At 50.5% G+C, this 20,413-nt stretch overlaps 9 protein-coding genes across 9 annotated transcripts; 4 read left to right on the top strand and 5 right to left on the bottom strand.

Annotated features, from left to right (window-relative positions):
• Positions 1-135: 135 nt before the first annotated feature.
• KD926_009448 (FAD-dependent oxidoreductase) lies at positions 136-1,359 on the bottom strand (the record flags this gene model as incomplete). Its single annotated transcript, XM_053102088.1, has 1 exon — positions 136-1,359. One exon carries the CDS (start codon positions 1,357-1,359, stop codon positions 136-138), a length of 1,224 nt encoding a protein of 407 aa, XP_052954415.1.
• A 2,253-nt stretch (positions 1,360-3,612) lies between these two features.
• KD926_009447 (SDR family NAD(P)-dependent oxidoreductase) lies at positions 3,613-6,951 on the bottom strand (the record flags this gene model as incomplete). The annotated part of the gene is made up of 5 exons (XM_053102086.1): positions 3,613-4,520; positions 4,574-4,936; positions 4,988-5,211; positions 5,952-6,159; positions 6,231-6,951. The coding sequence occupies 5 exons, from the start codon at positions 6,949-6,951 to the stop codon at positions 3,613-3,615; spliced, it is 2,424 nt and encodes an 807-aa protein (XP_052954414.1).
• Positions 6,952-9,036: 2,085 nt separating this feature from the next.
• On the bottom strand, positions 9,037-9,660 carry KD926_009446 (uncharacterized protein; the record flags this gene model as incomplete). The annotated part of the gene is made up of 1 exon (XM_053102085.1): positions 9,037-9,660. One exon carries the CDS (start codon positions 9,658-9,660, stop codon positions 9,037-9,039), a length of 624 nt encoding a protein of 207 aa, XP_052954413.1.
• A 210-nt stretch (positions 9,661-9,870) lies between these two features.
• On the top strand, positions 9,871-11,525 carry cp6 (putative carboxypeptidase S1; the record flags this gene model as incomplete). The annotated part of the gene is made up of 5 exons (XM_053102084.1): positions 9,871-10,109; positions 10,189-10,519; positions 10,572-11,085; positions 11,139-11,405; positions 11,461-11,525. The coding sequence occupies 5 exons, from the start codon at positions 9,871-9,873 to the stop codon at positions 11,523-11,525; spliced, it is 1,416 nt and encodes a 471-aa protein (XP_052954412.1).
• An 829-nt stretch (positions 11,526-12,354) lies between these two features.
• Positions 12,355-14,791, top strand: KD926_009444 (glycoside hydrolase family 95 protein; the record flags this gene model as incomplete). Its single annotated transcript, XM_053102083.1, has 2 exons — positions 12,355-13,057; positions 13,110-14,791. The coding sequence occupies 2 exons, from the start codon at positions 12,355-12,357 to the stop codon at positions 14,789-14,791; spliced, it is 2,385 nt and encodes a 794-aa protein (XP_052954411.1).
• A 369-nt stretch (positions 14,792-15,160) lies between these two features.
• KD926_009443 (uncharacterized protein) lies at positions 15,161-15,729 on the top strand (the record flags this gene model as incomplete). Its single annotated transcript, XM_053102082.1, has 3 exons — positions 15,161-15,233; positions 15,287-15,633; positions 15,682-15,729. The coding sequence occupies 3 exons, from the start codon at positions 15,161-15,163 to the stop codon at positions 15,727-15,729; spliced, it is 468 nt and encodes a 155-aa protein (XP_052954410.1).
• Positions 15,730-16,347: 618 nt separating this feature from the next.
• KD926_009442 (DUF4267 domain-containing protein) lies at positions 16,348-16,743 on the bottom strand (the record flags this gene model as incomplete). The annotated part of the gene is made up of 1 exon (XM_053102081.1): positions 16,348-16,743. The coding sequence occupies one exon, from the start codon at positions 16,741-16,743 to the stop codon at positions 16,348-16,350; it is 396 nt and encodes a 131-aa protein (XP_052954409.1).
• Positions 16,744-17,497: 754 nt separating this feature from the next.
• On the top strand, positions 17,498-17,838 carry KD926_009441 (translocon subunit SSS1; the record flags this gene model as incomplete). Its single annotated transcript, XM_053102080.1, has 3 exons — positions 17,498-17,582; positions 17,638-17,724; positions 17,798-17,838. 3 exons carry the CDS (start codon positions 17,498-17,500, stop codon positions 17,836-17,838), a joined length of 213 nt encoding a protein of 70 aa, XP_052954408.1.
• An 829-nt stretch (positions 17,839-18,667) lies between these two features.
• KD926_009440 (FAD-dependent oxidoreductase) lies at positions 18,668-20,303 on the bottom strand (the record flags this gene model as incomplete). Its single annotated transcript, XM_053102079.1, has 8 exons — positions 18,668-18,774; positions 18,825-19,025; positions 19,078-19,269; positions 19,324-19,576; positions 19,632-19,817; positions 19,874-19,948; positions 20,013-20,138; positions 20,193-20,303. 8 exons carry the CDS (start codon positions 20,301-20,303, stop codon positions 18,668-18,670), a joined length of 1,251 nt encoding a protein of 416 aa, XP_052954407.1.
• Between the last annotated feature and the right edge of the window lie 110 nt (positions 20,304-20,413).

The raw sequence follows: 20,413 nt of genomic DNA, 5'->3' as shown, positions 1-20,413 counted from the left end.
ATACGGACATTTAGACTGCTACTGCAAGGAGTATAGAACCAAAAAATATCATCAACGCTAAATCGAATATTCGATGCTTGAAGTTAGGGAGAGACTGAGAACCCCGGATGAAATTTATCTCCACCGAAAGGCTACTTAATTGACATGAAGCTCCTTTAAACCTAATGTTTCTTTCTCGGAGTTGTCGAGGTATCCCTTCTGCAGGAAGTGGCTTAAAAAGGGAGTGAAATCGAAGATCAGATCACGAAGCTTGGCCAGTGGCCACGGGAGAGAATGGAATATCCGGCCGATGAACCGCGCAAACTCCATGTTGTGATTCACGTAGTCGAGCCGCTGCTTCTCGTAGAGCTCGAAACCAGCCGTGACTGCCCGTGGATCACGTAGATCGACACCCTCCAGTGATTTCGCCAGGTAGTAACCATCCTCAATCGCCATCCCCATGCCGTATGCTGCGTATGGCGACACCGGATGAACCGCATCGCCAATACCCACAATCCGACCGGTCGACCATTTCTTCATCGACGGACGATTATAGATCTCCCAGCGATAGACTTGCGAATCAAAGTTCGTAGCCTCGAGAAGGCGAGACAGAGGCTGTGACCAGTCTCGTAGTATCGCGGAGAGGTGCGCCTGGGGGTCCTCTGGGAGCGGTTTATCCTCCCAAGAGGGCTCTACCACCCACCATTCAAACCCGGGCTTGCCGTCGTGAAGCATCGGAAAGTAACTGGCCTGGTATTGCCAATCGTGTGCAATGACGCCGTGGTTTGCTGGGATCCCAGGGATATGATCGCACCAGGCCAACCAGAGACGAATCCCGGTGTGAAAGAGTCCAGGATCTCCGAATGCCTGTCGGGATACCACGGATCGAATTCCATCCGCCGCGACCAAAATATCTGCCGTGACTTTATTGGCGTTATTGAATTCAATCTCGACGCCGTCTTCAAGCTCGGTATACGCCGTAACCTCGTGACCTGCGTAGATCACAGACTCGGGCACGAGCTCGAGCATCGCCTTGAAAGCCGACGAACGCAGCACTCCGTAATGCCAGCCTTTAATACCCATGCGTTTCTCGACTTCCGGATTAAAGGGGAGCTCGACACGCTCCTTTCCCCACTTGTTTTGGAAATGAGTAACCGTGTAGGAGCCGAAGTTTTCCACGTCCATGCCGTAGGAGCGAAGGATAGCCAGGACTGGCGTAGACAAAAGGACTGCGCCACCTATGGCCTTGCAGCTATCCTGGCGCTCAAAGATACGCACATCATAGCCGCGCTGGAGAAAGGCAATGGCAGTGGATATAGCTCCCGGTCCTCCACCGGCGATGGCAACTCGCCTCCCAGGGCGCCATTGCTGCGAAGCCATGTTTAAGCAATAGAGAATATATAGTAAGAAGGTCGAGAGAGACAGAACTCAGAAGTAAAAGAAAACTTACAACTTTAAATCGATATGCCGGCAATGGCCCTCCACATTTCCGAACTGTGTACTCCATAGACCCGCGGATCTACAGGGGCTTACCGCTTATTGTATCTATAACCCGCATTGATTAATGATGAAGGAGTGCCCAAGCCCCCAGGTGACTCTCGGAGGGACAAAGTACGTCCGAGTGGACATACTTGTTAATCCACTAGCTCGGGGCCTAATTAGTTCCGTGAAGTTCCGCTGACACATGATGGGTCTCTCGTTTAGGCTTGATTTTAAGGGCAGGTTGCAGCGATTGGTGCGATTTTGGACCCGAAGCCTGTCTGGATAGACTCGGGGCCGACCAAATTGGGACTTGGATAGTCATCTCCGTCCACAAGAGTTGCATGATTATCGCAGAATGTTCTCCCAGTATCTCTATGCAGTTGGAGTTAAAAATTTGCCCGCTAAATATATTTGAACAAGTAGGCTCTAACAGGTGGAATTCGAGATAGAAACCTGATTTGATAATGCCTTGCCTTGGTTAAATAATGATCAACCAACCAAACATGAAGCCCGAGAGAGGGGTTTTGTTAGCTAAGGCTTCGTCAAGTGATAGGAAGATAAATCATCACAGCTTTTCCCACTCAGACCCAACGCTATCATGAGACCACAGCTTCCGGGGTTCGTCTGCACAAATCAGATAATTGCCTAGAATCCTACTTCGGAACCCAGGCTCGCAGTACAGAAAGTAATACTGCAATTATTAATAATCTGCTCGCTGGAAAGAGAAAAAGGATTTTGGGGAACTATTCTAGAATTAACCGTAGCATACGAGAGCGTGTGGAGGGAATCAAACCGGGTGAATCTTGGTAATTCCATCTATCACGGCTACTCCATTCGACGATTTGAGTTGGCGGGATATTGTCTCAAAATACGCGTCCAGAAACTCAGATCCGACATGCTCAAACATGCCGATGGAAATAATTCGATCATATCCCCCTTCTGGGCAAGGCGCGTTGCGATAATCACAAAGTAAGACTCGGGCCTGATCTTGCAGTCCGGCATGTTGAATCCGTACGTCTGCAAGGGTCTTTTGCTCCTACGATAGTGTGATCCCGGTGGCCTGACAGCCAGTCTGGCGGGCTGCCTCAATTATCAGATCTCCCCAGCCACAGCCGATATCTAGCAAGTGGTGGTTGGATGATAGTTGTTGGGCTTTCTTTAGGACACATTGCATCTTCCTTCGCTGGGTTGACCCGAGAGACTCGGTTGGGTCGGTTGACCAGTGGGCGCAGGAATAATTCATGTCCGCTGACAAGAGCCCTGAGAACAGACCGTTGAATGTGTCATAGTGTGAAGAGATATTCGATCGTGCATTGGCGACGTTGTTCTGCGGCCTCCACCACCGGACCAGACGTGGAATCAAGCCAAAAAGAAAATTACGAGATCCAAGAGTACGAGGGTTTTGGATATAGAGCTGGTAAAGATATTAGCAACACGCCCCGGAGTAAGGAGAGCCATTTACATCGAATGTTTTACTCAGATTCTCACAGTCAATTTCTTGAAGCATGTAGGCTTCAGCGAAGCCCTTTACATTGTTAGAACACGCAAGTAACAGCAGATCTAGCATAGGTACCAAGTCAAAGTCTGAAAGGATCCTCGTCCAGAAATCCGGATCATTGACGTAAATCACGCCAATCTCATCTGATCGTCGGGACTTGTCTTCATAAAGCACTTTTTCTGCGCCATCAGCTCGAGAGATAATCTTCAGTGGGGCTGATATTTCTCTAAGAGCCCCTTGCGCGAACTCAATGGCATATATTTAGATCGACTGAGGAGTATTGAAATTCATTGTGTCGGACGAGGATTGATTGTTGGGTGATACAGGAGGGGGTGAAAAGAAAACACACTGCGGTGTGACATTCGCAGATGAAAGGGACCAGAATATTTGCTATTGTGATGTGTTCAGTCGGCTGACCGCGGGGTTACTTGGCCCTGCACGATGACGGCGCTAAGATAGGAAGCGACTAGTTCATCTCACATCTGCCTTGGTACCTGTCGATGTATTATTTAACAACGATAATCCCAATGTCCAAATACTCATGTCAAGCCCCTAGTAGGGTTAACATGAGTGCAAATATAGAATAAGACGAAACAATAACTCAAAGAGAGAGCCTTGACCAGAGAATGCGTGGACGGTTTATGCCCAATTATTTATTCAGTCCCCTTCTTTCCCCAATTCTGAACAGTAGCGCCTTGTCGGGATACACTGTTTCCTATTGGCCTTCGAGCCAGAATAGTCGCAACTAAGACTATGAGAGCGACCAAGCTGGCTTCGATAAACCTAGCGAAATCTTCATGAACCATGACCCGGCTGACGTTGCCAAAGGAGTGGCCTTCAAACTCTTTGTGACTGCTGCGAAGAAGATACTGGTTCGCGATCTGCCCAGTAATTGAGGCGTATACCTGACGAGAAACCTTTTCAAGAAGCAATGAGTCAAAGAGTTCTTCGGGTGAACGCAGAAGTAGCATGTTCACAACCAGGTGGAATGCATTGTAATACACTCCATCGGAGTTTGAAGAGCGTCCCATCATATTGGTAACTTCAGGTAGTTTCGATAGTGGTATCTCGGCGTTTTTTAGTGTTGACATAAAACTCGCAGCAAGATCTGTTGGTGTCACCTCCGGGATGTGCTGCTCCGATTCGCCATTGTTGATCCGGATAGGAATAACCATGAAGGTACTGCTGTTCCGTTGGTGCAATGATACGTGTGCTTGAGATATAGAGTAGCTAGGCTCGCAAACAATGGACGATACTTTGGGGTTATTGCGATTCCAGTGAGCGGCGACAAATATCAATTGAGGATCTTCCGGCACATCACTTGCGTCTGCGCAGTTAGCAGCTACAACGTCCACATAATATTCGTCCGCGCTGACTGGAATCCTTTGAAATAGCGAGATTCGATATTTTGTGCAAGTTGGAGTGCTTAAAGTCACGCTCAGTGCATTGTCGGGGCAAGTGGCAGAGCTGCATTTTGGAGTTGAGTTGACGACAGACGCCACTTCACACTTGAGGTCCGACGAGAAAAGATCCACAATACCCGCAATTATACCGTCATCTTCTGGAGAGTGGAGTTAGACTGAATCGTAGTAAAAGACTAAGAGAAGTTCAAACCTCTGCTTTTGACAGCGGCACTGAAAGGCTGAAATGCATGTTCACCAGTCGTGCCAGCAGGATATGGTCGGCCAAGGCCATGAATACCGGCTACAGTCAACGTTGGATTTGCATCGATATCTCCACTATTGTATCCAGCTCCCGAGAACTCGGAGTGAGCCAGTAGAGTTATTGCTTTTCTGTCGAGCTTAACACACTGCAATTCAAGAAGCCGGAACGACAGGCCTATTGTGATGATGAGAAGAATTCTACCGAGAGTTGCAAATGCAGTCACTCCATGGGAGTCTTTCATTCGGTGACAAACCGTTGTTTGTCCAATATGATCTGCAAGGCGGCCCCAGAACCCGGAGGCTATCGCAAATACTTCTCACGAAATTAGCCACGCTTCTAAGGGTGCTTGGTGCTTTCCAATACCGACAGCTGGGCCAAATTCCCATAAAAATTTGTATGCCGACAGATTTGGCCCTAATCCACTGTTCTGCTTCGACCATCGGAGTATAATCTCAATCACAGCTAGTGCAAGCGTGAAAAATAGAGCGAAATTGAACAAGCTCGTGGTTGGGAAACTGGAGACCGCCAAGACCTGATGCTTGGTATCTTGTTCACCAAGATCAGGAGCCAACTTCTCAGTCTCTTTCCTGTGTGCCGATACATGCGTTGACATCTTGTACGATGGGGTAATCCGGTCGGTGCTTCATTCAAGTTGAAAATAGGAAGCACTAACTCATAATGTATGATTGAGATGGTGTTTCAAGAGATTTGAACCCGTGGGACTAACATATTACAAGTAGGCTGTAGGAAGGCTGAGGTTGACAGTGGCAAACCGGTTGGTTGATTGTCGCACCGCCACAGCCTCGCCCTGATCTTTCTGTCCAACAGGTCAACAGTCAGCCAACATACTTTAACTATAGCCTTGCAGCGCATTTTCCCGAACTGGCAGGGATTTGCGCCTGAGGAGTCCAGTCTAGCCGCTTAGAGAATATATCTGCCTTAGGCAAACAGTCCCTCAAAGATGCCCGGCTGCCTGGATGCCTGGGTGCCTGTATGTCTGGATGTCTTGATGCCTGGATGCCTGGATGTCTGGGACCCTGAACACTAGGTCGCCGGGTATAGTAAATTTCCCTGTGTAGTTGAACCGGTGGTGGAAATGCTCCGATGGAGATTGCAATTACGGAGTCGCAAGATGTTTGGTCTGTTGAGTTAATATGCTATCATACATAGGTATGGAGTGACAATCTTTCAGATGAAAATATATCATGGCTACTTTTCCATTTTCTGAGTAACATAAGTCTAGTGATTCTATTTATTGAATTCTTCCTGCTAGCTCTCCGTTCAGCGAACAACTAATGGCTTCCCGTACAGAGTCCCAACTGCCTACTGCGTGCCAGGCAAAGGCTGGCCAGCCATAAATCGTGGAAATCCTTGGTAGCCTAGCCAGAGCTCACCAGTTCCCGGCGGGCCACCGACAATCTCCTTCTCGCGAGCCTTGAGTTCATCAATGTCCCAAGAGGCGAAGACGATCTTGTTTTTGAGAAATTCAGCTTCGGGGGAGGCGACCCAGACAAGGAAGTCAGCGGGAAGAGAGACTGCAGACGAAAGAAAAAAGATCGATCGTTAGTTACTCGAAACAAAGACTATAGGATTAGCTCTTACGTACTGTCATCATACGCATATGGCAATTGGATCGACTCCGCCAGCTTGGCTGACATGGCCGTTTCAAGAAGTCCTGGATGCACATTGTGAAGGCGCACTTGCGGGTTTTCGGCCGCAAAGGACTGGAGGAGCTTCACGGCAGCCATTTTGCTGCTCACATAGGCGCCCATACCGGGGAACGGGGGAAACAGGATGCCGGCTGTGGTCAGATTGATGAAGGTGACGGGCTTGTCTTCCTTGGCAATGGTCTTGTTTGCGAGGACGACAGCCTGCGCCGCCACCAGCGTACCGACGACGGTAGTCTTGTAGCCGTCCAGGAAAGTGGCCGGATCCGCCTCCAGAAGGGGTATTACCGGAGCGAGTGCGCCAGCACAGTGCACGAGAATGTCGATGCTGCCAAACTCAGCAGCCGCTTTGCTCATGACATTGCGTGCGCTCGAAGCATCGCCAAGGTCGGCCTGATGGGCTTGAACTGTCACGTCTGCGTGGCTTGTGCTGATGATCGTGGCGGTTTCCATCAGGGCGTCGACGCGACGGCCGAGGAGGATGAGGGCTCGGGGTCTCGAGGCGGCAAAGGATATGGCAGTGGCCCGGCCGATGCCGCCAGATGCACCGGTAATCAGCACAACCTTGCCTGCGGTAGAAAGGCCGGGCTGAGTTGGATTGATGCCGGGATAGGTGGCGCAGTGAGTCACTTTGGTATAAGAGGGCGGTGTTGTTGCCATTGTGTCACACTGTTGGGTACTTTTGTCTCTGCTGCCGCTTAAAATTTGGAAATGTAGAGTAAGCAGGCAGACAGTCACAAAAGCAGAGGGTTGGTGGAGGAAGGATCGAATCGGCAGGTAAGGGAAGAGGCGAATATTAATGTAAATTGTGGGCAAGATTGAGGCAGCTCCCTGACAGTTAGGCTGCACAAGCATTAGGCCGCAGCCTCAGACATATCCACAATTAGTTCTTAATTCTGTGTCCACAAATTCCAAAAATGTCAAAGAAATGTTGGATCTAGATTACTTGTAGTTAGTATACTTCGTCCACTTCGTCCAATTCGTCCATCTCGTATTTCCTAGACGGGAATAGCGTGAAACCTGCGGAATCCAGTCTAGCCGTCTAGAGAAAGTTCCTGCCTTAGGCAAACATGGCCCCGGAAGATGCCTGCATGCCTGCCTGGGGGCCTGAAAGATCTGCACGGAGCAGATTGTCCAGCAATAATGGTCAACCCCCGGATGTGTGTAGGTGACAGTGATATTGCAGAAAGTTGCATTCATGACCTCGACATTGACGCCATTATAGTGAAATGTAGAAGGCACAGTCATGCTATAATTGGTGACCCGAGAAACAGACATGGATAGTATGTCGGCACCGAAGACCACGGGGGTGGAAAGGGGTCTAGCTATTGCGCAGTTTGTCGGGAAGTCGCCGGTTTTCATCCAATCGGCCGTGTCAAGGGTAGTGTGTCCACAATCCCCAATTACTTTTCGGAATTCAATGTTGAAGACGTTTAGGCTCATTCTTATCACTGAACAAGAAGCTACCACAGTAGTCGCAGGGAACGCTCGCCGGCACAGCATAGGTAAACTACCGGTCCACAACTCTCACAATCAGGGTGTTGTCGTTCAGTGACACGGTCTAGGGTGGGAGCTCAAAATAGGAGTCACGGCGTGAATAGTCTTGCTTTTTTCTTTTTTCTTTTCTTTTTTGCCGATCACCTTGAGAGTTGTAACTTTGAAGTTGTCATTTCGAGCGGTGAATAACTCACTTTGTTTTGAAGCGAAACCTGAGAATGGCATGGGGTCTAATTCTCTATCAACGCCGATCATGTAAGACTAACAGACAAGTAAAAATTGACCTGTCACTGGTGAATGAGTTTCAGATTTTTGGTCTCAACTATTTTAAACGTGAGTGGCGCGCGGAAGTTCGCTTCCCGAAGACAGCTGAAACACTTTAATGCCAGATTATTACACAATATACGAAGGGCAGCGAAGGGGCTTTTGAGGCCGCCAGGGCTTATGGTTGACGTAATCGGCAAATGCAAGTCCAGCTTACAATCAGCATTTACAGGGCTAGAACAGTCGAATTTGCTCTTCCTAGCTAGGGCCGCCACCACGAATATTCAGGGTGTTGCCAACTCAACAACTTGATAGCCTTGGAAAACATTTGCTGCTTTTCCAATTTCATAATCATTGTCAATCACGACGTGCACGGACCAGGTAAGGTGTTTTGTGAGTATTCAAGGGGTCAACAAAAGGCAAGGGAAGCCGTGGAATTTCGTCATTCCTACGCAATCACAATCTGTATATGGCTTCCCTCCAGCATTTACTCTGTAGAAGATCAACGTTTGTAGACGTTCCTGACCCGACCGTTAGAGTCGAGATCTGCGATTGTGCAGAGCGACTCCTCATCGCTTGCTTCCGTTTGTTCCGGGCACTTGACTCTAGAATTACTTATCAACTGGGTATTTTCAAGATATATTGAGTCTAGGGATTTATCCGTCGGACTCCGCAATGTAGACAGAAGTGATTGTCCTTCTGCAGTCACTATAGATGGCAGCTTGATCGGTTGGCAATCGGAGACCGAACGTGTCATTGCCGGTCGCCATTATCGGTGGAATGATCAGGATCTGCATAGTGTCCAACTCATTGATGTGAACAGAAAGTGGTCGGATAGAATGAAACTCCCTGCCTGAGGCGACCGTGAAGGGTGACCGGGCGAGCCCTAAATGCGATCGATGAAGAGTTGACTCATCGCAGACCGATTCACCACCACAGCGTGGCAAGGGAAATCGGTCTCCACCCACCAGGGTCCTCCGATCGTTACCCAGAATAGAAAGTGCGTTGACCAGATGAGTGTTCATCACGTCTGTGCTCGCGATCCAAGAAACGGTGCATTCTGCAGAATGCCAGAATCGACCAATTTCCTTGAGTCGCAAACACGAGGATATGGCCTGATATCCCAGATCCCCTGAATGGTGAGAAGCCACTTCTTTCGCCCGGTCGGACCCCAACTGATCCCGACGGAGATCTCCAGGGACTGACGACGACAATTCTGGGCAGAGGGCGCAGCCTTCGGCCTGAGGATTCCCTGATTGGGCCCACAGTGGATGATCGTCGGTTCTGGGCGGCTTCGAGACCAAACCACTTGTCGTCCAGCGCCAGCAGCTTTCTCCGCTCGCCGGGGCCAAACTGGCAAACTACAGGCGGCGGATGTAACGCTGCGGACGGCCTCATCGCACCCGCTGCCAACATCGCTACGGTGGCGTCTAACGCCGACTCCACTCGACGGACAATGAAGCTTCGGGGGTCAGTAGCCGTCGCGCAGTCCGTCACTCTGATTGCTCCAAATGGCCCCTGCCAAGCGTCGACTCGCTGAGCACAAAGAGGGTCAATAACGTTGCCCATCAATAGGCGCTCTATCAATAGGATTGCCTTATGGCCCATTCGGCTTCCCGGTGGATCGTACACTGCAGAAGGATGCGGGTGGGCGTCGGAGGGATCCCCTTGGCTCAGCCTGCTACGTACTTAACCTGCCGGTTTTCAGGGAGCTCAGGCCGAACAATTTCTCTCCTTTTCCTTTTTTCGTTCCTGGGATTGGACAAAGTTGGACCAGGGGTTGTCCCAGATCTATATCTTTCTCTGTTCGGCTTCACGATGCGATTCTTCAACCTAGCATGGCTGGTGCCGGTTGCCCTGGCGGTTCCTCACTTCGATCGTTCGAATACCGTGTCGACCGTCAAGCGTGATGGCATCACTTACAATGTGTTCGAGCATCGTGCGACCGGGTCGAAGCTCGAGTTCGTCAAGAACTCGGGCATCTGCGAGACTACCCCGGGGGTGAACCAATACTCCGGATATCTGTCGGTCGGAGAGAACATGAACATGTGGTTCTGGTATGACGATGTGACGTCCTTGCCGATCGGGCCCGACCGCCTGAATTACCCTCAAACTAACGGGTGCAATTCTCCACAGGTTCTTCGAGTCTCGCAACGATCCTAAAAAGGCTCCCCTCGCAGCATGGTTCAACGGCGGCCCGGGCTGCTCATCCATGATCGGACTCTTCCAGGAACATGGACCCTGTCACTTTGTCGACGGTGAGAAGAAGCCGTCGCTAAACGAACACAGCTGGAACAACTATGCCAACATGCTGTACATCGATCAGCCGATTGGTGTCGGCTTCTCCTACGGCACCAATAATGTCACCAGCACCGTGACGGCTGCTCCGTACGTGTGGAAATTGCTTCAGGCATTCTACGATCAGTTCCCGGAATACGAGAGCCGTGACTTTGGTCTTTTCACCGAGGTGATTTACTTGGAAATCCTAACATGTTGGTCGCTTACTGACACGTATCTAGTCCTACGGAGGTCACTATGGGCCCGAATTCGCCTCCTATATCCAGGAGCAGAACAAGGCCATCGATTCTGGCTCTGTTGAGGGTCAGAAGATCGACCTCGTCGCCCTCGGCATCAACAACGGGTGGTTCGACACGGGCATCCAGGAGCAGTCCTATATCGAGTTCGCCTACAACAACAGCTACCGCTCCTTGATCTCCAAGAAGGAGCGTGACGGATACCTCCAGAACCTCAAGGATATCTGTCTGCCGGCTGTGGACAAGTGCACTGAGACCGGAACGAATGCTGCCTGTCGCGAGGCCTCTTCTACTTGCTACTCTACCGTCGAGGGCCCGATCATGCAGGCTGACGACTTCGATGTGTACGATGTGCGTCGGCCGTCGGATGACCCCGAGCCCCCATCGACTTACAGCGACTACCTGGCCGATGAGGAGGTCAAGAAGGCCATCGGAGCTCGGTCCAAATACAGCGAATGTGCCAACGCGGCGAGCACTAAGTTTGCGACCACCGGTGACAGTAAGTGAACCCGAATCTAGTGGCTAAATGACACAGTAAAGCTGATTAAATAGACCCTCGATCTTTCGTGTCTGCTCTGTCCGAGGTCGTGCAGTCTGGCATTTCCGTGCTTGTCTGGGCCGGTGACGCTGACTGGATCTGTAACTGGGTTGGTAACTACGACGTGGCCAATGCGGTCAAGTTTGATGGCCAAGATGAATTCAAGGGCAAGTCGTTGAAGCCGTACACCGTCAACGGTACCGAGAAGGGAACCTTCAAGACGGTCGACAACTTCTCGTTCCTGCGTGTCTACGAAGCTGGTCATGAAGTCCCTTACTATCGTGAGTCATTCCCCTCGTAATTTTTGACCGAAAGTCAAAAGCTAATGGCCCTCAGAACCGGAGGTTTCTTTACAGGCGTTCAAGCAGACTTTGCAGAAGAAGCCTATCTCTTCGACTTAGAGTAGCTGATCTGTGCTGATTGTTTTGAGACGTTCATCGACTGGGCCTCAATGTACATACAGAACGGATGGCCTAGACGGCTTGATCCCGACTGATGGTAATCTTTACATACTTCCTACCTTGCACATAACTTTAGTTCTTAATACTTCTACCATAGCTGCCTCTTAGTAGCAACCAACTCACTTTCTTTTCTCTCATAGCACCTGTAATTAACTTCTCGCTACCCTCGGTTGATTTTATACCCTGCATATCCATGCAAGACCTTCGGGGGGTGGCTCAACAGATACCAACCGACGGCCACTTTTTCCTAAGGCTGTTTGTACCTGGCCCTTGTTCATCTTTTGTCAGATTATGAGATCACGATTATGAGAAGTTATCCATATGGGTAATTGCCGCGAATTGGATAATAACACCCTCCTGCGAAATAATGATTAAATCAACTCTTGGCAAGAATCCATCATAGAATAGTGCGGGGAATCTGGGGTTGAGTAGTCATTCAAACAAAGGAAGCCTCTAAGCGGCCGTATAAGACTTCGAGAAGCAATCATGTGTCGCATTGACCAAGAGAAAATTAGGCAGTTTGAAAACCGTCGGGAAATTTCCAAATATCATCCTGGGAATCACACTGTTATTCGTGGAATACCCAGGCACCGAGCATGAGAGCAGGGTGATCCGCGGGGGTGCTGCATTAGAGCTTCACTAGTTTCATCTTCATTCTGCGCCATCATCACAACTGTCTATCCCATCGTAGCTCAGCTATGCAGGTATAAAAGCCACGCTGAATTGCATGATTCAAGTCGACTTTACAAACCATGCATCGTTCCTAATCATGTTGCCTTCTCGTATTCTTCTTCCTTCAGTGCTGGGTCTTCTATCAGCCGTCGAGTGCTTAAATGCCTCGCATTTCACTTGGTATACGTCCGGCGCGTCGAATTTTGCGTCGACGCTGCCAATTGGAAATGGCCGACTGGCTGCGGCGGTGTGGGGAACCCCGGTTGAGAATATTACATTGAATGAGAATTCCATCTGGGGCGGTCCGTTTGAGAAACGCGCGAACCCAGATGCTTATGACGCCCTAGCGGAAGTTAGAAAGCTGCTAAAAGATGGGAACATCACTGAAGCCGGGCAACTTGCTCTCTCTGATATGGTCGCTATTCCGGACTCCCCGCAGAGTTATCACCCTCTTGCCAGCTTGATTCTGGACTTTGGCCATGACCGAGAGGGGATTGAAGACTATGTGAGAACATTGGATACTTCCACTGGAACTGCGCAGGTTAGTTATGTTTATGATGGAGTCAAGTATACTCGAGACTTCATTGCAAGTTATCCTGGGGATGTGCTTGGGTTTAGGCTCTCCGCTAGTGAGAAGGGGAGGCTGGATGTGACTGTTTCGTTGGAAAGGAAGAAATATGTCTTGCATAATGAGGCAGAGGAAGCCGATGGAGTGGGTAAGGTGCTTCTGCAAGCCATCACGAGCGACGATGAGAATCCGATCCAGTTCAGTGCTGGTATGCGAGTCATAGCGGATGGAGGTAAGTCTTTTCTATTAATTCCTAGGGCGAACAATTGTTGACCCTATGGCAGGAGATGTCACGAGCAATGGTTCCTCTATCAGCGTGCGTTCTGTCACGACCGTGGACATACTTTTTGATGCAGAGACATCGTACCGTTATGATAATGAAGATAAATGGGAGGCCCAACTGAGTGATACTTTGGACGCTGCAGTCGACAAAGGATACTCTGATCTCCGAGAGGAAGCCGTCACGGATTATACCGCCCTCATCGGTCGTGTGAATTTAGACTTAGGCTCATCCGGATCTGCTGGCAATCAGACAACGGACATGCGATTGAAGAGCTATAAAGAGAACCCCAATGACGATCCGGAGCTTGTCAGTTTGATGTTCAACTTCGGTCGCCATCTGCTGCTTGCCTCGTCGAGGCGCTCGGCTTCTCCTTCATTGCCGGCCAACCTGCAGGGAATCTGGAATCAAGATTATAGTCCCGCATGGGGAGGCAAGTATACGGTGAATATTAATTTGGAAATGAATTACTGGCTCTCTCAAGTCACAAATCTCGCCGAGACATTTGAGCCGTTCGTGGAATTGTTGGAGACGGTCCGACCTCGCGGAGAAGAAATGGCCAGGAGCATGTATCACTGTGACGATGGGGGATTTGTCTTACATCATAATACTGATCTTTGGGGGGACACAGCGCCCACTGACAATGGCACCGCCTATACGATCTGGCCCATGGGCGGCGCGTGGCTGGCGTCTCAAGCCATGGAGCAATACCGCTTCACCCAGGACAAGGCCTTTCTCGAAGAACGCATCTGGCCTCTTTTGCAGAGTGCGGCCCGGTTCTACTATTGTTACCTTTTTACTTTCGAAGGCTACTATAACACCGGACCGTCCTGCTCCCCTGAGGCCTCATTCCTCGTACCCGATGACATGGCCAAGGCAGGCAGCAAGGAAGGCATCGACATCGCCCCAACGATGGATAACTCCCTGTTATACGAGCTCTTCACAGCTGTAAATGAAACATGCGTCACACTCTCCCTGGCTGATAACGACGACTGCACCACCGCAGCCAAGTACCTCGCCAAGATCAAATCGCCGCAGATTGGATCGACCGGTCGGATTCTCGAATGGCGCGATGAATACGAGGAATCAGCCCCGGGCCACCGCCACATGAGTCCAATAGTCGGCCTTTTTCCCGGTTCTCAGCTGACCCCATTGGTAAACAGGACCCTTGCGGAGGCTGCCAAGGGCTTTTTGGATCGTCGTATTGAGCACGGCAGCGGAAGTACCGGCTGGTCGCGCGTCTGGACAATGAACCTCTATGCGCGGCTTTTTGATGGCGACTCCGTATGGAACCATACGCAGACCTTTTTGCAGACCTACCCGAGCTCGAACCTGTGGAATACGGACGGTGGCCCCGGCACTGCCTTCCAAATCGACGGCAACTTTGGGTTTGTGTCGGGCATCGCGGAGATGTTGCTGCAGAGTCACGAACTTGTGCATTTGTTGCCGGCGCTGCCGGCAGCAGTGAACACAGGGAGTGTTTCGGGGTTGGTTGCCAGGGGCAATTTTGAGATCAGTATGCAGTGGAAGGACGGAGCGCTGGAGGAGGCAACGGTCCTGTCGAAGGGCGGGGGGAAACTGGCGGTTCGAGTGCAGGATGGGCAGTCATTCTCGCTGGATGGGAAGGAGTACACAGGTCCTATTGCGACTGAGGCTGGGTCGACATACAAAATCAGCCTGTCATAGCACATGATGTGAGGTGTACTGTAGGATGCATCTTGATTTGGGCCAGGGGTGGTGTTCGCATGCGCCGTGATCGCCGTATCCAATTGTTCGCTCCACTTCCGTGTGTTGGTCTTAGTTCGAATGCACTGCATAACGAATCTAAAGATTCTAAATATACACTCATTCATCTAGTCCAAGTTGAGGCATGGCAATGATACGGGCCAAGTCTGCATGTCTAAGACATCGCTCGTGAATCTGATCATGCCCCCGAATGTAGTATCCTTGGTTGATATCTCTTGTCGCCATTATAAATGTGTTCCGTCGCTCCATGTCAAATTATCTCCGGTTTCAAGGAAAACGTCGATCTCGTACTTCGTGCTACCGCCCACAATGAAGCTTTCAGCTGCTCTGTCCGCCGCCCTCTTGGCCGTCTCTGCCACAGCGCAATTTGACAAGAACCTCCGTAAGCTCACTCCACACCCCTCTTCCATACCAACGCTAAATAGGTTCGTTTAGCTTGGGGGAAGCGCGATTATGCCTGCATCAACGTCTACCAGGGCATTCCGGACAATTCCACCGTCGCCCCGGGAGCCGAAGTCACCCTGAAGTTTAACCGCGCACCTAACGGGCACTGCGACTCCAGTCTCTCCAAGTACCCGGGCACTCCCTACGCCGTTTGGCTGTATAACAACCCCGTACGCAACCGGGACGTGGTCTCCTGGGACAAGAGGGTCAAAATCACCGACGGGGTGAACGAGCACAACGGCAAAGTGACGATTACCGTCCCAAAGAATTTGCCTACGGTAAAGGACGACTCTGTTTGGTATTTGAGGGTCGACACCGTCCTTTCTACGGCCCCTCAGGTGAGATCTGCGCAATCGTTAAGGAACTGCCAAGCTAACGATCTTTAGATGCCGAGTCTGTTCAATGCTGCCGGGCCGTTTGCTATTCGAGCTTAGATTGAACTGGTTTGCAGGCGATTACACGGGATGCTGTTAGAGAGCTTTTATGTACTTGACTGATGTCAAATTATAATCAAGTGTATGAAGTGTGCTGTTAAAGACTTGCACGGAGTTTGCTCTTTATCTAATCGAGTCCACCCTTGCTTTGATTTAACCCTTTCTGGAGAGCAATGAATACTACGACGTCGAGATGAAGAGACAGAAGCAATAGTGGATGTCGCATTCAAGTTTACTGGCGGCGCATTAGTCTTTTTGTGGGAGAAACTCCCCTGTTGCGCGAGTTCCTTCGACTGGCATACCCCGTGGGGACGAGTTTAGGAGCCGCAAGGGGTAGGAAGCTATCCAATGTGCTGTTTCTCTTTTTTCAATCGAGCGACACATTATTAGATGTCCATGCTTAATTTCATTTCCAAATTGATGGACTAACCTTAGCCTCCCAGTTCGCAGATATCGTGGTTTAGAGAAGACACAAGGATAAGAAGAAGAAAAAAAAAACAACCCAAACAAAAACAAACCAAAAAAAAAACCACAACAAACAACGAAGTAGACCGCGTTCCGAGCAACGACCCGCAGGAATAACAAGCCATGCCGACACCCATTATGCAACCCCCAAGATCAAGTCCTGTCCAACAAACCCGTCATCAAGGCGCCCACCAGGGCGGCGACGGGGGCATAACCCCAATGCCCCCACTGGCCGTGACCGTGGGCCCAGCAAATCGCTCCGTCGCCAAAGGCCACCCCGCCGACCGCGATCATGATCCACCCCAATGCTTTGCGGCTGCCAAAGTATGCGGCCGAGTAAACGGCCAGGCCCATGAAGATATCGCGGATGCCGTAGACCGCGAGGAGGTCGTCAACGACGCGTTTTTCGGTCGGTGAGACAGGCGCGTCCCATTCGAAGAAAGTCAAGGCATGGTCAGGGCGTAAGACGGCGTTGATGCCGAAACCGATACAGGTGGTTGCGATGGCGGTGGCCGCGACCGTGAGGCCTTTGGACTGCGAGAGGGGCATGTTGATAAATTCAGAAGAGGAAATATGAGCTTATGGACTAGAAGTGGCCAGAGCCGATGGATTTATGGAGAAGAATGGGAACTGTGCTGGGAGTCTGGGACATGGAGTTTTTATTTTGTTATGGTTTGCGGGACTAGTTTAGGCCTCCGGTGGTTGACTGACGCTGCCACCAACGCTCGCTACCTCCGGATCCAACAGTTGCCATTCTGTCCCAGTCTAATTGTCCATTTTCTGTTTATTTGATATAGATATTTGCTTTTCAACATGCTATATTGCGGTAGAGGGCTGGACTTACTGCGGTGCATTGCCTGAATGATGGGATCTGGGTCGGTAGCTCGATTTATATCTTCACTAAGGTAACTAGTAGTTAGACCACGGTGTCAGCATAGCGGAACATCAACGCAAGACCAGAAGAAGAAACTCGAACGACAGAATCCATGTTCCATTATCCTGAAGCATCGTCCTTCTTAGGGCTCCGCTTGGTCAGCTGGAGGCCTCGGGCCTGAAGGGGAAGGTGTGTGGTGTTTGGTGTTTATCATGTATAGCCTGTTTGCGATGTTTGTTTTGTTTACAGTGAACTCTGGAACCACCGGCGGAACAACGTATGACCGACACCCGGGATCCGGCAGAAGAACAGCTGGCGTCACGATCGCCTCAAAATGTCCTCAAGCCTCCAGTCCAGTCCAGCCTTTTCCTTCGCCATCCCTCTTTCTCCGTCCTGATTTATTCGCATTGCCCCCTCAATCCTTTCACAATGTCTGACCAGGTGCAAGAACTCCTTAACGTCCCTCGGGAATTCCTCAAGGATGGCATGATGTTCATCAACCGAAGCCAGAAGCGTGCGTTCTCCGGTCTGCATCCCGCGCGACCTTTGCTAACCTGCTGTGTCTCTAGCCGACAAGCGTGAATTCATCAAGATCAGTCAGGCTGTTGGTACTGGTTTCCTCGTCATGGGTTTCATCGGCTACATCGTCAAGCTGAGTTCGTCTTCCCCCTTTTATCCTCTCTCCCCTTGATCCCGCTGCATGCGAATACTAATGCGACTCGACTACAGTCCACATCCCCGTCAACAACGTCCTCGTCGGTGGCGCATAATCATTTTCATCAATTCGGCTCTTGATACTAGCGGTGTGTAGCGGGACAGGCGAACGGCGGATCGGATTTCGGACCATTTCCCTCGTGCCAATGAATGGGACGCGCAGAGGATACCTTGACCACAGTCTCATAATTTTCATGATTTGTATTGCATTAATCGGGACGTGCAATGTTGGCCACTCGAGACCCTTTGTCAGTTAGGGACCACACCTCGGTCACGGTGGTCAGTTCCCGGGCGAGATACCAGGTTTTATTTTTTTCCTACCTTTCAGGTAGTGCGCTTCCGTTCGACTGTACATAATAATCTTGTCTTTGTTTCTTGAAAATGGAAAAGCACTGAACTTGCAATTTTGGTCAATAGTTGAAGTCTTGATTTGTGGTGACTGCTGACAATCTAGAGTATGCGTCCAAAGCCCCGACGGGCTCCGTTTTACCCTCCGATGCCTGCCATTCCGATCAATGCAACCTCTACCTGACATATGAGAACTCAACCGTGACCGTCATATCGGCACAGGAGGGACGTGATGGTGGATAAAAATATGACTCAAGGCTGTTATTTGGATTCACTGGACGGAGAACGGACATATTCTGAGAATGGAACTCTAGTCTTCGTGTGGTCCTTGCATTGGAAAAGGGAGCTGAATACATTCTCCCGCATGGTTGGATGTATGGCGTGCCCAAGAATCCGGGTTACTCTGTGCACCACAAACTGCCCCTAGATGGTTTCGCTGCGAATCATTTGCCTGAGTCGAAGACCGTCGAGAATTCACAACCACTGCCTCGGTAACTAGAGTGGGATTGGCATTCGTCTATCAACTTCCATTGTCATTTACAGTTTGGAAAGGGCGAGTCCATCTGCCGACTGGAGCAAAGCACCCGAGCTTTGGACTTCGTTGTGCGCGAAACACATTTCTATGATCCTAATCATTTCGTCCGCTTCAGGATTCGTCAGCATAATTCTTGGAATTTTGGTCGCCGGATCTTACCGCTGATTCTGTCGGCCGACGCATCGCCCTCATCACGACCATTGATCCGGGTATACTCCAGAATCATTTCCACTCGTTCTCGTCGTGCTTGCTCATATAGGGCAAGCCGACCGGGAATTTCTTTCGCCAACGTGCCCAGCGGCAGCAGGATCGCAAGGGATACCGCATCTTCGATCGCCATGGCTCCCCCTTGGCCCATATCTAGCTAATTAGCATGTAGTGCCTTCCAAAGTACCTGCGGGTCGCAACTCACACGGTTGGAACGGATGCGCAGCATCCCCTAGAAGCGCCGAATGTCCCCTGACCCACGAAGGAAGTACCTTCATATCGTATAGCTCCCACACCTTGAGATCATCGCCGGCATTCTCAACCAGTGCTTTGACACTCGGCGAGAAGCTCGAGAATCCCTGCACCAATGCTCGTTTATTGCCTGTTGCTTGCCAGCCTGTATACCGCTATGTTAGCTCCCATGCCTTGCGACTAAATCTGGATCGTGCACCTTCGCCCAATTCCCCCGCTTCCGTCGTCGGCAGGAATCCGGCGAGATTCAATATCTGATTGTCGGAGCAGGGGTATGCTACTAGCCGTCGGTCGGATGCGGCCCACTCAATAAATGTTCCCGGGTTGCGAACTGCTTCTGCCGTGCTCGCTGCGTTTCTCAACTGGTTCGTCGGAAGAAGCCAGCGGAAGGCCGATTTTCCTACCGGCTTGGGAGCGGCAGAGCTGGGAGCTATACTGGCTCGCAGGACGGACTGCAGTGCGTGAGCTTTCTAGTTTGCGTAGTATGTCAATGAGGGAAAAGCATACGTGCAGTCCATCGGCGCCGAGGAGTAGGTCGCACTCGAATGCGCGCCCATTCTCTAGCGTTACCGAGGGGCGAGAGGATGTTATATCAACATTGGTGATCTTGCATTCTAAATGCAGGGTCGCAGTCTCCAAGGCCCGCTGCTTCAGGTGATTGTGTAGATCAACGCGGTGGACGAGATACCATTCCTATATGCCTGGTCAAATGCCCGAATCGTTCTAGTTATGGATCGCGCTCGACATACGGCTTGCCACTTAGGCCTCAAGGGTGTGAAGTCTTGCTCATGCATCATATTTCCCTGATGATTGTACCGTTGCATCTGGCCATTAATACTGGATCAACACCTATTATTCCTGCAATCCCTGGCGTATAGTTAAACATACCCGATGAAGCAGCGTGCCTCCAAACTCCCTAGGATTGATCCCCATCCATTGTAGCAGCGCCGTGCAGTTCGGAGGCATGTGAATCGCCGCTCCGGTCTCGCGTGCGAACCTGGACTTTTCTAAGATCTGTCACATCCAAAGGTTAATGATCCTAACCCTAGACGGAATAGAGACACGAACCACAACACGATGCCCTTGCTTCCCCAGCGCAATGGCCGCTGTTAGACCGGCGATTCCGGCGCCGATGACGAGCACATCGAGGGGTCTCTGGTCTCTTTGCTGGATGGTCATTCTGGGAGTACTCTCCGTCGGGTTGCAATTCTCGACCACGTTAACCTACTTCTCATAATCCTGTACTCCTCAAATCGACATACTCTATTTATACCACACTAGGTTGAACC

This window comes from Aspergillus affinis, assembly GCF_023601865.1.
Source record: "Aspergillus affinis strain CMG 70 chromosome Unknown NODE_68_length_188550_cov_91_414992, whole genome shotgun sequence".
NCBI classification, from domain to species: domain Eukaryota; kingdom Fungi; phylum Ascomycota; class Eurotiomycetes; order Eurotiales; family Aspergillaceae; genus Aspergillus; species Aspergillus affinis.
The sequence above is the reverse complement of the archived record's forward strand: the minus strand, read 5'-3'. Positions and strand labels throughout refer to the sequence as shown.